This window comes from Acartia tonsa, chromosome 2, assembly GCF_053477335.1.
Source record: "Acartia tonsa isolate MP-2025a chromosome 2, ASM5347733v1, whole genome shotgun sequence".
NCBI lineage: Eukaryota > Metazoa > Arthropoda > Copepoda > Calanoida > Acartiidae > Acartia > Acartia tonsa.
Window position 1 is genome coordinate 11990890 of NC_137261.1, and position 18137 is coordinate 12009026.

An 18137-nucleotide genomic window follows, 5' to 3' on the forward strand; every position below is an offset into this window, starting at 1 on the left:
CGGGCCGAAGGCCTCAACCACTGTCGGAAGTCTGGTAGGGAAACCATCTCCCAGCCTTCCGAGGGGAGAGTTGTGGTATTCGGCAACCGTGAGCCATGTCTATGGCACCCCTGATCTGGGGTTCGGTGGAGGGTCAATGGCCCTCCCCCGAGTCCTGGGGAAGGGGTCTAGTGACCCCCTCCCTACGCTTAGAATTAATGATTTGAATCTGTCATGTTTATTATGGTTAACTGTATTCTTAATTCTCCCCCACCCTTTCCAGGGATGGGGGAATCATTATTGCCCAAACTGACCATTGTATATATATTATTTATGCTTTTATGTTATGATTATTTATTCCTATCCATGTAATTATTGTTTGTTGTATATAACTCCAGTATCTCTTAACCCTTCAATAAAGTGACAACTGAAAGTAGATGTTGATCATTATCTAGTGAAAGCTAGAGAAGCGTAGCTTCTCTATAGTAAGGTGTCCACGTCTGTCACACTGCCGTAATCTAATTGAACTCCGGTGTCTGCCATTGATCCTCGGCGGATACCACACTATATTTATCTACCTATTTGTTTAATGATTATCTACTTTATCTCAGTTTAAACAAAACACGCATATTCTATTAAATGGTTAACTATGTGTTTTTTCCTCATATTTCTTCATATTTAATTTAATTGTCTTGTTACCTATCTATCTAATGTTAAACTATCTATTTGTTTGATATTTTAGATTAAATCTATTTTCGTTTTTATCTATTTGTTTATAATTAAAGATTCGAATCCCCTCTAGGCAACACCTTATTGTTAGAAGATTGCATTAAACTAAGACACCTGCCATACTTACACATGGACTAGATATTTTGATTAAATAAAATAAAACCATCCATGGACTTATGTGAAGCTTTCCTAAAATTGGAGTACACAATCGGTTCCATATTTATAACCTTCAGACAAAAAAAACATACTACTTTATATAATAGAATGTAAAAAGTGTATTACCTTTAATCTTCTGAGACACATAATAATTCTGCCCTGAGCCATTTTCAACACAGGCGCCGCTTCTTCCTACAATTTAAATTCAATATGTAAAAATTTAAGAATAATGTTTTCAAAAACGTACTAAAGCTTTTTATACAAAATCTTATTGGATAAGACAATGGACGATAAATTGATGTACAGTACATAACCAAGAAAATGAACAAAACTAATGTGATAAAAAAGAAATTTATGGTGGAAAAATTTGGACGCTGAAGATTTGTGCTAACCAATCAAGAGTGTTGAGAAGACTCTGAAGAATTTTGGCCAAAGAATGAGAGTTAATGTATATAAAACATTGGATACTAGTGTAATTTACGATTCAATGAGTCCTACCTCCCTAGTAATTTAGAAAATGGCATTTAACTATCCCCTTTTAAAACCAATTCTAAAAGTCTGTTTGGAGGAAAATCGAAGATAAAAATAAATCTTTTATCTTTAGATAATATCATAATATCTTTTAAAATCTTCTAAAAATATTTTACCTGCGTAGCATTTCTTAAGTCAGTTCCGTTGACAGAAATAATCTGGTCACCCTAAACAAAATAACAAGTAAATAAATATGTTTTTTTTTTAAATTTTTCTTTCAAATTGAATTCTCTTTTATATCTTCCTACCTTTTTGACTTTTGTTTATAAAGACAATTTATATATCTAAATTTACATCTATAAAACTGCTTTAAAATCCATCCATCCAGTTCTGGAAAGATATGGCTTTGAAACCTATTCAAATCCGCTGGATTAGAATCGTACTCAGCTATACTTAAAAACGTTGTATTGCACCGTAGTATAGACAGTTTTCTACAATTATGTAAATGAAACATCAAAAAGCAGATGAAAATGGTAAATAACCTTTGAAACCCCTCATTTTATCCCCCTCAAAATAAAAAGATGGGCCGTCTTTGCATCTATCGATTAATTCTCTTGAAAATCAATTCCATCTATCTATTTATCTATGTAATATATATGTATAGTAAAGACAATTGAGCAAGGATTTATGGGAAGATTAGACAGTAACTAAATAGCCAGCATCCACATAGTTTAGCTAGCTACAACGTCCTCAAGTCTATTTTTATTATCCTATTATATATAGTAGTAAACGTTTTTTGTCTGTCCCGAAGGATCTCGCTAACCGCTGAACCGATATTGTTCTCCTTTACAGTGAAGCTTCTTATATGTCCTGGTAATGTTTTAAAATATTTTAAGGAGGGTGTCTTCACCCCCCCCCCCAAAAAAAAAAAATAGTTTTTTTTACTTTTTGGAAACTTAAATTTAAAAAGGATGAGGTCGACTTTTTCTCTTCTACCTTAAGTGCCCCTAGAGGCTTCTAGGGGCGTAGCCGCTAGTTAGGATTATTTGACTAGGATTATAAACAAGGGGGGAGGTGAAAACCTGCCTTAACATCCTAAAAAAAACCATAGACTAGAAAGATACGCTTTAAAAAAATTGTTGGATCGTAGCAACACTATGTATGCAATCGTCCATTTTGCAGAAAGCACATAACCAATAAAATGCAACCATATAAATTAACAACAAAAGGATTGTTAATTGACAAAAAAATCTGAAAATTATTTTTATTTATAATGATCTAAATTTAAATAATCTTATCGCCAATTTATTCATTATTTTTGCTTGAAACCTCAAGAACATTTGAATAATAGTAATGGATATAAAATATACGTAGATATTATGACAGGGGTAATCAGCTTGTCGTCAATTTAGGTTGCTAACATAGAAATCATTTATTGGTCAGTTTATTAATTCAGTAGGAGGGGAGGGGAGTGGGTAAAGAGGGTGGATGGGTCGTCATTTTAGCCATTTACAAGTTTCACTTTATTAGAGTACATGATAATCTGGTGTAAGATCAAAGTAATAATAAATCCATTATAATATTGTGATTTATGATTCATGAATGTAATACTGATTTCATAATCCCTGACAAAATCCCCAAGTTTAAGCAGAGCCCTCAAGGTCGAGAACAAATAAAGTATAAATAAAATACTTTAGATTCAAGTTAACTATAGGTTGCATAGGTATTATTTTTCTGGAGTAATATAGAGAAATATTACCTAGGATGACAACATCCATAAAAGCAACACTCTAAAATAAATAGGAAGGACAAATGAACAATAAGTCATGTATAGTGTATATAAGCAGGACATTAATTTGTAAGTCTAAACGAATTTGTGTTTAAATTTGCGGCAAAATTTCGTAAATAAAGGATGCAAAAAAGACATACTTTTATTTCTAGGATTTAATTATAAAGATGCCTCGCTCATAATATTGTACCTTGTTCTTCTAGAAAGCAGGATTCCAAAATCAGATGAGAAGGATAATTATATCATACAAAAGGTATAGTTGTATGAATAGTTCTTTCAAATTTATGCCCTATAAATGTATTTTAAACTATTGGTCAAGAAAAAATATGCAGATCACTAATTTCAAGTTTAAATACATTTCGTGCAACTACCCCCTTAGTTGTCAAAAGTTAAGAAAATCAGCTATTTTCAATGGACTTTCTGGTAACGTTACAAAGTTGCTAAGCAAAATAAATCATTAAGGAATTTAAACATTCGTAAAGGAATCATTACAGATCGTTAGCTGTTAAAGGAATCTTCATGTAAAGTTTGAAATCGATAGAACAATTCTAAAATGTCTAAATTAAAGAAAATAGCCAACCGTTACATACGGACGGATGGACCTACCCTAATCATAGAAAAGCTTCGCCTTTAAAAAGAAAAAGAGATGACTTATTAATAAAAGAGATGACAAAAGAATGAGATGCGTCCAAATATGCCGAGGAGAAAAATGTAATCTCTTCAATAATTTCCCCTTCCTTATGTCCAGACACATGATAGGAATATTAAGTTCAGTGTTCTCAACATTCAGCCGCAAGTTTCAACGAGATTTAGAGATCTTAAGGGAAAAGACAATGGAAGAAAAATGCAGTTCATACTACATACCGAAATGAATAATATATGATTCTGTAGATTAATATTATTGGTTAAAAAAGTCCAGATACTAATAAATATATAAATTTAAAAAAAAGGGGTTTAGGATTCAACTCCCCTCTCAAGTGCCCTTAGTGGCCTCTAGGGGGCGTAGCCGCTCGTTACATATATGAAAAAGAAACTTATGTCAATAAATTCTGCTCTTGTACTTGTGTCAATATGATTAACATTGTAGGATAACCATAAATTGATCGTCAGTTTTAAAATTATAAAAAAAACTTTTTACTTCTTTTTATCAAAAGATCTAATAAAAATATTTTAAAGATTAAAATTAATAGCAACTTAAATTGTGATTAAATCCAGTAGGTTTAGAAAAAAATTTCCAGTAAGGCTACGAAACGAATCATATGCTCTGTATTATAACTGATTATACTGAAAAATAATGTGTAACAGACAATTTTCGACTAATATTGAACTAAAAATAAAAAATAAGCATCATTTTTGTAAACACGGGGCTAACAAAATTGGTTGTAATCTATAATTTTTCATTATAATAGCCGTGGAAAGCTGTCTATAATTCGATGCGATTAATATCTATTCTATCAATAATAGGGTTTTCTAAAAAAATGATTATCTTATTGATATTATAAGAGAGCACTATGAAGTGTTATCATCTTTTATCCTAATCCTAAGAAAATATCATATGTCAAGTTTTGACTTTTAGACATATTTATTAAGTCGCTTAAGCCGTGATATGACACGTTTTACTGAAGGGGGAAGAATTGTAATGACATTAGAAATATCAATCACAAAAGATATTTGATGAGTATAACAAATTGGCTTTTTGAATTTTGGTTAATACATTTAGTTTTACATTAGTATTGTTAATATTTTAGGTCTATCTAAAATATTATGCTTTAATTTACGCACTTTTGACTGTAACATAGCATTTGTTAATATTTCATGGCTTAGTATTATATTTTTTCTTTTCGCTAATCTATAACAAAGATCTAGCCAACGTCCATCGAACAGCCAGCAATAAAGTAATATTAGCCTTTCTTTCTTTTTATTTTTAAAAGCGAAGCTTTTTTTAAAAGCGTAGCTATTTAAAAGCGTAGCTTTTCTATAAACAGGGTCGGTCCGTCCGTCCGTAACGGATAGCTTTTTTCGTTAAATTAGGCATGTTAGAATTGTCGATTTCAAATTTTGCATGGTGATTCCTTTAGTAGTTAAGTACGATTTAGAAAGCGTAGCAACTCTATAATCATTACCAAAATTTCCGTACGTCCATTTTAAACATGTTGATTTTTCTACTTTTTTAACAACAAATTTTTATGTGATCTAATCATCCGATTGATCTGATTTTTGGTATATTGATTCCTGGGACAACAAAGTATAATGTTATAAGCGATGGAAGTTATAACCCCTAAATATGTAAGTATGTCAATAAACATTATCCTTTATAAAGCAGTTTTTCAACAAATTACTTACAATTTTGCTTCGACTCTTATACATTTATATTCTGATTATTCAGTGCTGACACTATACAAGCATTAATGTCCGTTTGTCCTACCGTTTTAGTGTTTCGCTTTTATGGATGTTGTCATCCTTGTTTTTCAATAGGCCCTTTTTAAAAAATAGTCACGGAAATAGGAATGGATGGTTAGCAAAATCTTTCAGAACAAACAGAAATACAACAACTTACATAAAAAAGAATTCATTTAGCTTTTTCCACTTTATTGTCACAATCTTTCAACAAGTTTATTCTATTAAAGAGAAAATTCTTAATAATTTTGATATGAACAAAATTGCAAAACTGGATATTGTGTTGAATCGAAAATACAGAACATAAATCTATAAGGTAGATAAAATATTATATTTGAATATCCAATAAAATATTCAAAGGTTAGGAGGGATAAAGTATCTTGTAATTTCCACTTGCTTTTAAAGTCTACTTAACTTAAAACGTTCAATATACTGTTACTTTATTAGATCTAATTATCAAAAATGAAAGAGTAAGGAAATTGCAGAGCCCATAAACAGGTGCATACCAAAAAAAAATTCCAAGCTCCTCTGCAGAGAGCGTCAATCATTACAGTGACTTAATTTGTAAAACCTGCCATATTAGGTGATGGTAAGGTAATAACAAAAAGCTCTCATGGGCGTGTCAAGTCATAATGTGCTAAAGCGTGGAGCTTGAGCTGGCTCGACACACTCCATGTTTACATAAGTTTAAAAACAATGGGCTACAAATTTCCTAATCAATCAAACCAGTGTTGTTAGCTACAAGGCGCCTAAGGCCTGGGCTAACTGGTATTTATATCATGATTTTTATTCTATTATTCGTAGAATATTGCCTAGATATTTCTGTATGGCAATAGAACCTGTTCAAAACAAGTGAATATTAATCGGTTGCGAAGCCATACTTGGAAAATGTTTTTTTTAGTTATCAATACCTATCCGTTTAAGTCCCTGAATGTTTAACGAAGCAAAATAAGCATTCATGAATTTAAGCTTAATTTATCCAAATTTATGTCTGTATAAATATACATATGAATCTATTTTATATACTAAACGTTCTTATAAAGATAAAAAAACAACTGCTTTATAAATTTATTATGTTATTGATTAACAAGTACAAATTTTGTCCATACGTAGCAAAGCTTTGTTATAAGTGAAAATTTGTGCTAACGAGACAAAAGAAGGGGGAGGGGAAAGTGAAGGGAAGATTAATTTTATTTTCTAAAAATCGTTCATCAAATAAATATATAAAATATAAAACACAGACAACTACTTGGCCAAAGTGGTGGGGAACTATTTCGCCTGCTAGCAAATTGTTTTTGCAATTGTGTAGCGTCTTTTCCATAAAAACATTTTTATGAATGGTTAATGATAAATATAATATTGTAATATATTAATAATTTATGATGCAAAGAAGATAATTGCTTGCTCTCAGGGGAGTAACTCAGGTTTATTGAAATAATACAAAATAAGTTTTAAGATGCGTAGCATCTCCATAAGAATTATTCCAACACTCATTTACTGATCTATTGGAAAAGTAAATGTTAGGTATGTAATATTGTTATTAAAAAACAATTTAAACGTTTCATTTTTCCCTTTAAAGTTTATTTTTACTTTTAGCTTTGTCTTCAATTCTAATTTAGTCCACATTAGTATACTAAGGAACATCACATTAACATAAAGATTTCAAACCCAAAGTTGTGCAATCAATGGAACAAAAAATAATCTATAGTCACTAGCTAGAATAAAATGCCGAAATAGAATTTTACCTGGATTAACCTGCCATCGAGGTCAGCGGCTCCGCCCTTGACGACCTCCGAGATGAAGACTCCAGGGCCGCTCTTCTTGCCGACAATACTGAGACCGAGGCCTCGCTCCCGCTTCTTTTGCAGTTCCACCTCAACAGTCTCGTAGATTTCATCGTCCTCGCGGTGGATCACCAGGCGGACCTTAAAAAATTGTCGGGTTATATTCAACACTATTGAATTATATTAGCGGATACACCATTAGCATCTGGGGCCCTGTACACGAAGGGGACAGAGAGGGGCTTGAAACCAATCCAAGACTTAATACTGAAAATGAAATAGCCTAAAACCACCACAAGAAGCTATAATAATAATATTGAAAATTCAATCAAGTTCTTTTTATAGAAGGTACAAAAATGACAAGATATGATGAAATTTAAAATGATTAAAGATGTGATGAAAAATTGTAACAAGGTTATTTCAATGCATAGCTGTAAATATATTTTAAAAGAAGAAATAATAAATGAAGCCAATTGCGTACAATGCGATTCATCAGGGGGGTGTTAATGGGATGTAAACACCAATGTGGTCAGCTAAAGGGGCTTTTGATATAATTCTTAACTAATAATAACAATAGTTGATTAAACTAGCATAAAATCACTTTTAATTTTGTTTATAAGTACCCTTTCTCTTAGTCCCTGAAAACCACTGAAACTTTTCTTATATTTGATCAAGTTGAAATTTAAATATTCATAAGTTAAGCAAAGTTTATTGATACATTCAACTCAGGGGTAATGGAAAATATTTATTATAAAAATGGATATATTATCATTACTTGGATTTTACACCAGATTTTCTTGTTCTCTTATTAAAGTGAACATTGCAGCGGGCTAAAATAACGATACCTCCCATCATATTCAATCCCTTTACCCCTTCCTCTCATACAGCAAACTGACCAAAAAACAAGATCCATGTTAGCACGATTAATTGACGACAATTTTTTCGTTGTCATAATATCCACATATATTCTACATCTATCATTAAAAACAAGGATGAAAACAACTATAAAGTTGTTCAAATATATAATGAGTAATGACATGATTAATTTATGCATATAATAATAATGCAGGAATAGTTTTAGTTTCGTGGTACTAATAATTTTTGGAATTGGAAGTTTTAAAAAATATAATATAAAAAATATTAGAGTAATGATATAATAGGACATTTGTGAAGCATCTCTTAATACATTATACGATTATGACCACAATTTCCGAGATTTTATATTCCCCCTTATCCCTGATATATCAACATTTTTTGTGATAAACTTTTAGCCCGCAGACTTCCTTCCGACTAGGATCAACACATTATTTACTTTTAGCTCATTAATTAATCCTTTAATAAAGTAACATAATTTGTCTGTGCGTGTGTGTTACTGTACCAAAGGATCTCGCTAACCGCTGAACCGATATGGTATTGGATAACAACATCCAGAAGAAGTAAAGCTTCTACCAAAATATTAAACAAGGAACTTAATTATTTGAATACAGCAAAACAGGACAAAGTATAGTATCTTGAAGTCGTAGGGAATCCTCACAAAAAGTTTAAAAGCTTTTCAATGAAAACATCGTCAAAACTTTTAAAAAAGCTTCCCAAAAAATCTAAATGTGGACAAGGAATAATTTTAACAGAAATTTTGCCTCAAACTTTTCTTCAAGTCAAAAAAAAACATTGATTATCAAGACAAAATGTACCTGTTGTTTCAATAAATTATTATATTTTACCTTATTCGGTGTCTGTCTGAGGGCGTGTAGAGCAAAGCTGTGGGAAACATTCCTAAGATCCTCCTTCATGACCTCCAGAATTTGGTCTCCAGGACGTAGACGCCCGTCCTTGAAGGCCGCTCCTAAAATACAAAATTATCAAACACTTAATTTGGTAAAACTTTTTCTCGTATTCATTTGAATCCGGTGGATAGGAACCGGTTCTCATGAATACGAAAAAACTATGTCTAGCATCGTATTATATCCAGTTTTCTACGAATATAGAAATGTACAATCATAAGATTAAAACTAGTTTTTTTAGCCGGTGCCTTCGGCACCACGGGGCTAAAAAAACTAGTTTTAATCTTATAATTGTACATTCTATATCCGCGGAAAGCCGTTTATAATACGATACGAGAAATAACTATTTTGTACTTTTTTAAATGGTACCTGTTTTTTTTCTCAAAAAGAATAAGTTTTTTTGTATGCTTTTTAAAAGCGAAGCTTTTCTATAATTAGGGTCGGTCCGTCCGTACGTCCGTAACGGATATCTTTTTCCGTTAATTTAGGCATGTTAGAATTGTCCTATCGATTTCAAATTTTGCATGGTGATTCCTTTAGTAATTAGGTACGATTTAGAAAGCATAGCAACTCTATAATCATTACCAAAATGTCCGTACGTCCATTTTAAACATGTTGATTTTTTTACTTTTTTAACAACAAATTTTTATGTGATCTAATCATCGGATTGATCTGATTTTTGGTATATTGATTCCTGGGACAACAAAGTATAATGTATTAAGCGAAGCAACTCTATAATCAAGTCCTAAAAATGTAAGTATGTCCATAAAAATTTTCCTGTATCAAGCAGTTTTTCAACAAATTTACTTACAATTTTGCTTTGACTCTTATAAATTTATATTATGATAATTAAGTTCTAACACTATACAAGTTTTAATGTCCGTTTGTCCTACCGTTTCAGTGCTTCGCTTTTATGAATGTTGTCATCCTTGTTCTATATTTGTTTGTAGAAATATATTAACTAAAATTGATAAAAACAAGGATGGCAACATCCCTAAACGCAAAGATCTGAAACATCATTACAAACGAACATTAATACTAGTAGAGTGTCAGAACTGAATAAACAAAATTGTAAGTGAATTTGTAGAAAAACAGTAAAATATAGGATACTGTTTTAGGAAATACTTTTGTAGGACTTGATGATTATAAAGATGCTTCTCTTATAATATAAATTTTTGTTGTCCTGGGAATCAGTATTCCAAAAAAGTTAAACAAGTTAAACTTAACATATTTAAATTGACGTACGAACGTTCTAGTAACGATTACAGTTGCGTTGCTTTCTAATCGGACCTAACTGTGATTGTAATCATCATAGAAATCTTAAAAAGGATAGGATAATTCTCATATTCCTAAAAAAAATCTATAAGAGCTAACCGTTTCGGCGGACGTAACCTAGTTATAGAAAAGCTTTGCTTTTAAAAAGTAATTTTTAATATAATGAGTTTCTTTTACTTGACAATAATGATACACTCGGTTCCGGAGAAAAAAAATTGACGGGAACAAAAAAATCTAGAAGAAGGAAAACACAATTTTCCTCTTTATCTATTATTAATTTTGTGTACTATAAATCAAATTAAGGTGTATGAGGGAAGGGACAGTGGGCTATAACATTAGTTCCTAAAGTTATATAACCATGTTATTTCATTCGTTAGCACAAAAACTTTGTAATTTAATTGAAATGTAATTACTTAGTTCCTAAGATTTTGATCTACAGAAGGGGTAATTTTATTTATCATCATTGAGTTGATAGATAATTATACAAATGCTCTTGTATATCAAATGTTCCAAAACAGGCAAAAATTTACTTTTGCTGGATACAAGCTTATTTATAAACCACGGGATCTTAGTCCAAACTTTTCAACCAATAATTTTATGAAACAGAATGTGAAAATTGTAAGGTTTTTCATAACAAAAGGGAGATTACATAACTAATCATCCATTGCCTATGCTTATGATACTTGATCTTTATCAATGAGTAAGTAATTGTAATAATTTAATATTTTGTAATTTCAATAAAAAGCTAAAGGTTGTATTCATATATATTGTCTTTATTTACTTGCACTAACGTCATTATTGAAAGTAAAGCAAGGAAATATATGTGAGAACAAAGAATATGTGTATTAGTCAGGAAGGGAGGGGACTAAAAACTTAACTGAAAGTTTCATTGAATTTTGATTCATTGGTTCCAAACTAGTAGTTATAAGACTTTTCAAAAATAACTTTAGGTAAACTAAAGAAGGCTTAGTGTAATTTTGTAATCATCATCGAGGATGTATATCAATTTATCTTCCATTGTCTTATCCCTTTAAATCCCAGGTTTTACTTGAATAAAAGTTTTAAACAATGAGGTAATAAAAAAAACTGGAACAAATAAATACATATACAAGTTACCACAATGAAAGTATGAAGAAAATGAAGGTAATATACCAGCAAAGATTTAGAATTAAAAGAATGATAAATGGCTCTTTAATTTTTACCTATAAATTACTTCATACGCGTGAGGCTGCTGTCCATAACACTAACGTCAGGTCCACCAACCAAGAATAACTATAGGGAAGCTCCTTTACTGTATTGGGGCAGAAAACATATTTGTTGATTATGAGCATTATTTATGGATATATGTAAATGTGACATTACCTAATAGATAACATGTTTATACAATCTAACAAAATTTAACTTATGTAATTTATGTGATATTTACTTCTGTAATGGTAGCTTTACAGGAAGTTTGCAGAAAATACACTGCTTTAACTGCTGAAAGACTGCAACAATAGACCCAAAACCCTAATTTGAAGTCTATATCTTTAATAAAAAAAAGATACAGGCATTTTTAATTGACTTTTTAAGGAGCTGAAAATCTTTCAAAATTTTCTAACCCATAGCTATGTAAGAAATTTCAATATTAATTTCACCAGCTAGGCAAGAACTTTTTCTTTGAGTATTTTCTATTTTCTATTGACCTAAACCTCGAACAAACATATTATGCAAATCTGAATTTTCAAAATAGCAGCTTTATTATTCATTTAGGATGATATTCCAATAAATATGAAATGTAGATGCCTCTTTTGGTTACAAAATTCCACTGTTATTTTTTAATTAATCAGCACCAATAAAAATCAATCTTTAAAAGAGGAGAAAAGTGCCAAAAAAACCTTTTTTTTTTGCTTTGTTTTGGATTTGCATAATATGTTTGTTCACCAGTATTTCCCCCAAATGCTGTTTTTGAGATCTTGTGCTTTATTGGTGCTGATTAATTAAAAAATAACAGTGGAATTTTGTAACCAAAATAGGCATCTACATTTCATATTTATTGGAAAATCAACATAAATGAATAATCAAGCTGCTATTTTGAAAATTCAGATTTGCATAATATGTTTGTTCGGGGTTTACAATGTATATTATATTACAGAAATCGACTTATTTTCTTGTCAATCTACAAGAGCATTTATGAAAAATTACCCTAATACTGAATGTTCAGTTGCAAACACAATTTTATTATCTAAAATTGATCAGCGAAGAATCAAAAGATTCGTACAATACAACCAAAAAATTGAAAACAACCAACATTTACTTTTAGAGTTATTTTATGATGAATAAATTTTTTTAAAATTCTGATTAAATAGGTAATTGTTTCCACATTTATATACATGTAACCTAAGAGCCAGATAAATTTAGTGGGTTTAGTAGAACACTTGAAATAAGGAAGGACATTATAGTACAGTAAAAGAAAACAAAGGAAGAAAATTAAACACTATTAGGATTTTGTACAACATATCATATTAAGAGTAGGTACAAGAAAGGCAAAAAAATCCTTATTAGCCCGCTTGAATTAGGCTTTCTAAAGGTAGCTACTCTAAAAAAGTAAAACGTACAAATTTTTTAAGTATAGACAAAAGGCTGTAGAGATAAAGAAATAAACCAATGCAACATTAGATAAGATAGAAAAAGTCTATTTGATGATATTATTAGAGTTTTTGCTTGTAGAGACAAATCTTTATTTTAATTGTACTATCTTAAAGAATAAGCCAATGAAGAGTAAATAAATTTACAGTACACCACCAGTGATAATAAACAAAATAACCTCTTCTGTAGATTAAAATTTTTGTTGAAAAGTTTAGACTAACCAATAAGGGATTAATGTTAGTACTCAAATTTTTAAGCCAACAAATGAGAAAGTCTACTTTAAAACTTTGGGTGCCAGTTATTTATTTACAGTCTATAGTCCCCTCCCTCCCTAACTATTACAATATCTCTAAATATTTTTGAAACTTTTTTTCTGGAAAAAAAACAATGCCATTTTTTAAACTATAAACTTAATCCTTTTTTTCTGAGGAGAAAAAAAATGATCGAAGAGAAATTCTTTCTGAACATTTCTGACATTCAGATGTATTATTCTTCTAAACTTTTATTTTAAGACATGGGATAAGTATACTTAAAAATTATTAAAATTATATCTGTGTCTTCATTTACATTAAAAAAAAATAAATAATGTTTTCTGTAAGAAAAGAAAAATATTTCTCAAACAGCCATAACCTAGAGAACCCAAAGACATCATCCGCTTGTTATGGGATGCAATACTCTAACGCCCACTAAAGAATATTAGATTAAGTAATATCCGACAGACAACCATCCCTTTGATTGCACGACATTTGTCTTATAAGTCCTAAATGTGCATGGTAATAAGTTGCGCCTGTTGTGGGTTAAGGCATCTTACCAGTCTGACTATCTATATCGCGCACCTGACATAGCAGCAGTAGGAACGTCTTTAGTTATGACGCGGTGTTGAGCTAAAATTCGAAACATAGACCTTCCTAACGACAAACGGATGCGCTACGTGTAGAGCAACGGTAGCGGGTCAACCGTAAGGATAACGCCCCCTGCAGTGGTTAAGAGATTGGGTAGTTAGTTTGTGCAATCCAATTTGGGTAAAATTCCAATGTAATGAAACTAAATATATAACATTTATCTCATTTTTGTATCGAGAAAATTCTAGAATTCACTTTTAACATATTTATGCTGGTATTTTAAATAAAATTCTTTAAAAACTATTTTGTTTTTCAAACACACAAAATGAATGAATCAACAAATGCTATAAATGCTAAACACGAATCAAAATCTTATTTATTTCCAATGGACCCAAACCAGTCATAAATGTTTCTGTTATAGTTTTAGCAGTGTTGGCCATGTAAATGTTGATAAATACATATCATAGTATTACTTCAGTTTATTTGTTGGTTTGAGACTTTTGTCATAGAATTTAAGTAATTAGGTAATCAGATACCTTTCAAGTATTCTTATTATTTCTTGATATTTGTGTACTTTAGACTTTTAAATCGCCTTTGATGATATCCGTGTCATAAACATATCATAACCTTCTTCGTTTTTTTCCCATGTGGCTTGTATACTTTCAAGTGCAAATGCTATTTAGCACCTCCCAGTCGTACCATTAGACATTTTTTGGTGAGTATACTTGATTTCTGATAAATAGAGCTAAATGAAGAATTCGCCAAAAAATGTTTAACATCGCTTACTATCATCTTATCCATTTGACTTTTTGAAGACAATGTACCAAAATTTTCATTTCGATACTCATCCTGATTTAGATTGCTACTCTAATTTACCATTTTACAAGTTCGCTTATTTTAATTTTTAAATTGTCTAATAATAAAAAATGAACTACTCAAAGAACCCGGAAAGACAAGTTATTTTCCTGTTTGCTAAAATAACGATATAAATTCAATGAGCCTACATTTGTTTAGTCAGATGTGTGACAACTCAATACCAGACTAGATCAGGCGGTTATACTGCTGTGATCTTAACAAATGAAACAACACTGGAAACAATCAGATGTTTGGCATGATCTTTGTATGTCAGCTTAGTCACTTAGTAAGCAAGGACATAAGGGGAAGTAAATTTGTAGAATATTGATTTTAATTACTGAAACGATAAGGTAAGTGAGTTGTTTAAATATTCCCTCGTACAGTTGAGGAAGAACATATAGTTTTATACTAACAGCATCAAATATTAAGACATGATTTATTTATTAACATGCATTCTTAAAGAATGGTTAATAATCTTTAAAGATTGTAACCCTTTTTCCGTTGCGTTTTAATTTGGTTAAAAAAAAGGAAATTCCCCATCTCCCACCCCCCTTGTTAAAAGTAGGTTTAAAATCTGTTCAAAAACTCCAATGTAAAACGAATTACCAGACCCTTTATTCCTAGTTAGTGCAGCAAAACTATTGGATTTTCTCTCAGCTTTAAATGGATTAGCGGGAAAGTTTGCCCTTCATGCATCTTATCTATCCACAGAAATAGACGAACATTTAAGTAAAAAAATTACCCAAACTTAAAATAAAGAAAGGCAAAAGAGACTTATTTTGCACTGATTAGCATGTGCAATTCTTAAAGATTTAAAAAAAGATTTGAAGTTAGACATATTCTACACAAGACCCCAAATATATGGGTATGATTTATAATAATTTTTTAAGATAAGAGCAAAGTTTTATAATAAAAAGTGGAATTAAATTCAGGTTGTACAAACAACTACTACTATTTGCAGAGTTATTTTTACCCCACTATCAAAAATTAAAATATAGGTTCTTTTAAATAATCTACTAAAAATTTGATTATATATGGATGTAAGAATAGTAATTTATCGCATCGCATTATTAATAGTTTCCCGCGGATATTAAAATGAAAAATTATTAAATTTAAACCGGTTATTTTAGCCCAGAGGGGCAGAAGTCACGGGCTAACATAACTTTATTTTTTAAAATCGTGGAAAATTATCTGTAATACGGTGCTATACATGATTTTTTCAGTATGGATGAGAATTGGTTCTAATCCAGCGGATATCTATCGGTTTCGAAGCCATACTGGAATATAATTTATTTTAATTAATAAAATTGTACTTTTTGGCTGTTTTGTAAGATTGTGTCTAATCTCTGACAAAATTCTATCATTTCTTAAATGAAAAAATAACAAATGAACAAAAAAGTTACTTTTGCTTCTTGTTTTTATAAATTATATTAATATAAAACAAAAAACTTTTGTACACCTTCATTATTATGGGTAACTGTGCTTTGCTTAATGGACCTTAAACTATGTAGGTATACAATAACTTGGCTTATAAATTACCGAATAACAACTAAATGGTGATAAAAAAGTTGCCTCTTCTGTAGATTAAAATTATTGGCTGAAAGGATTAGATTCTGCTAACTTACCAATCAAGATAGAATAAAAGAACCCATAATTTTTTAGCCAGGTAATAACAAAAGTACAATGTTCTCTCCCTCTACCTCTAACTCTTCAAATCAAATTGATTTGACCTGGCTCATAGAACCAAATGAAGTCAAAAGCCTACAACATGACCAACATTATATAATATCTCAGCTATTAATAAAACTAACCTGCTTCGTAGACCTCATGAATAAAGATAGCTCCTAGGAGAGTGTCAGAACCTCCAACAATAGACAGACCAAGTCCCATTGGCTTCCCTTCATCATCTTTGTCCTAAAAACAAAAACAAAAATATAAACTGAAAATTCCTAACTTAATACCTACCTGATCAATATTTTTATAAATGAGTTTACCTTGTTAAAAACAAACATCATATAAATACTGTATAAAAATAATATGTGATTTTACACATTAGAAAGCAAAATGTATCTATTTGTTAATGAAAACCTAAGCATTTTTTAATTTTTCTTACAATGTTAGTTAAAAGAAATGATATTTAAAACATTGTTGAACAAGAAATGAGAAAAGTTTGGTTGAGTTAAAATGTATCACAGCTGCCACCAAAAATCATATCAGTTATTCTGTTATATTACAGCAAATATTAAATCTGCAAGAAAACGTGAAAGCAGTAAAATTTAACATGGCAGTGCTTTATTGGTGCTATTGAACAAAATCATTAGCTAAGCTATTCCATGATCCACTTTGTCCGTCAGTCAGTCCTTAATGCTATATGGTAAATAAAATTTACTCAGCTGCTATCTAAGCTAGACTTCTTAAATTTCTTGTTACTAATTCCATTATTATGGGGCATATTTAAGTATAAAACATCCATAGCAGACCGACTGCTTTGAAGCAGCTTTTTTGGACGCTTTTATAACTAGTATTCTATTACTGTCAGATATTTAAGTTATAGTTAAAGTTTGTCAGTTTTTAAAAATATTCAACAGTGAAATAATCGGGTATAGTCCTTTTCACGACATCCCTCCATAAGGAGCGATTCTTCGTATTTTTAAAATGGCTTTTTATAGGTTATTTTAGGTTAGGTTAGGTTATATTGTGTTAGGTGATTGCCCCACAGGGTTAGGTAATTGGCCCCGCAGGGTTAGAGCCCCCCGCAGGGGCTAGAAATAGGAGAAAAGCTACTGAGAAAAATACGAAGAATCGCTCCTTATGGAGGGATGTCGTGAAAAGGACTATACCCAAATTATCCTTCTTGAAACAAAACATATAGGTTTTCAGCAAATAAGTGAGGATTTTTTTACTTTAGTATAAAAATCACATACATTATTGACTCACAGATCACGATTTTTTTTCATGGGGAATTTTTATTTTGCTGGTATGTTGCCGTATTTGAAATGAAATTAGGAAGTAGAAACACATCAAACAATCAAGTTAGAGCAAGACAGACAACATATGAAAATCAAAGGGAAAAATTCTACTTCCCTAGATTAAATTTATTTCTTACAATAACTTTTCTTATATTCAGTGTGTTTTTTTTTATGAGAACTTTTTTGAAAGCAATTTTATCCCACTTATAGTTATCAGAATTTACTTATTAATGGCTTATTTTCTTCGTTTTTTATAACCATTTATAGAACATCAAAAAAATATTTCAGTTTTTATTAAAAAAGTAGAGTAAAATAAAAAATTCAAAACCTAGGTGTCAACATCTAAAAATGGTTTTAGCGCATTTTTCTCATGCTCAAATCTTCTACCCTTTGCAAGAATGGCTGCAAAACGCTTCAAAGTTGAGATACAGAGTTAAAAATTTATACAGATACTTATGGGGACATGTACTAGAACATATTAAAGT

General features: G+C 30.6%; 1 protein-coding gene across 1 annotated transcript in view; it reads right to left on the minus strand.

Moving 5' to 3' along the window:
• Window positions 1-18137, minus strand: part of LOC145304402 (multiple PDZ domain protein-like) — an 88914-nt gene that overhangs the window by 43125 nt on the left and 27652 nt on the right. Inside the window, exons 18-22 of the mRNA XM_080146288.1 lie at window positions 16495-16597; window positions 9024-9145; window positions 7267-7446; window positions 1512-1562; window positions 991-1056 (exon numbers count right to left, since the gene is read on the minus strand). Of these exons, the coding sequence (XP_080002414.1) occupies window positions 991-1056; window positions 1512-1562; window positions 7267-7446; window positions 9024-9145; window positions 16495-16597 (522 nt within the window). The remainder of the gene's footprint in view (window positions 1-990; window positions 1057-1511; window positions 1563-7266; window positions 7447-9023; window positions 9146-16494; window positions 16598-18137) is intronic.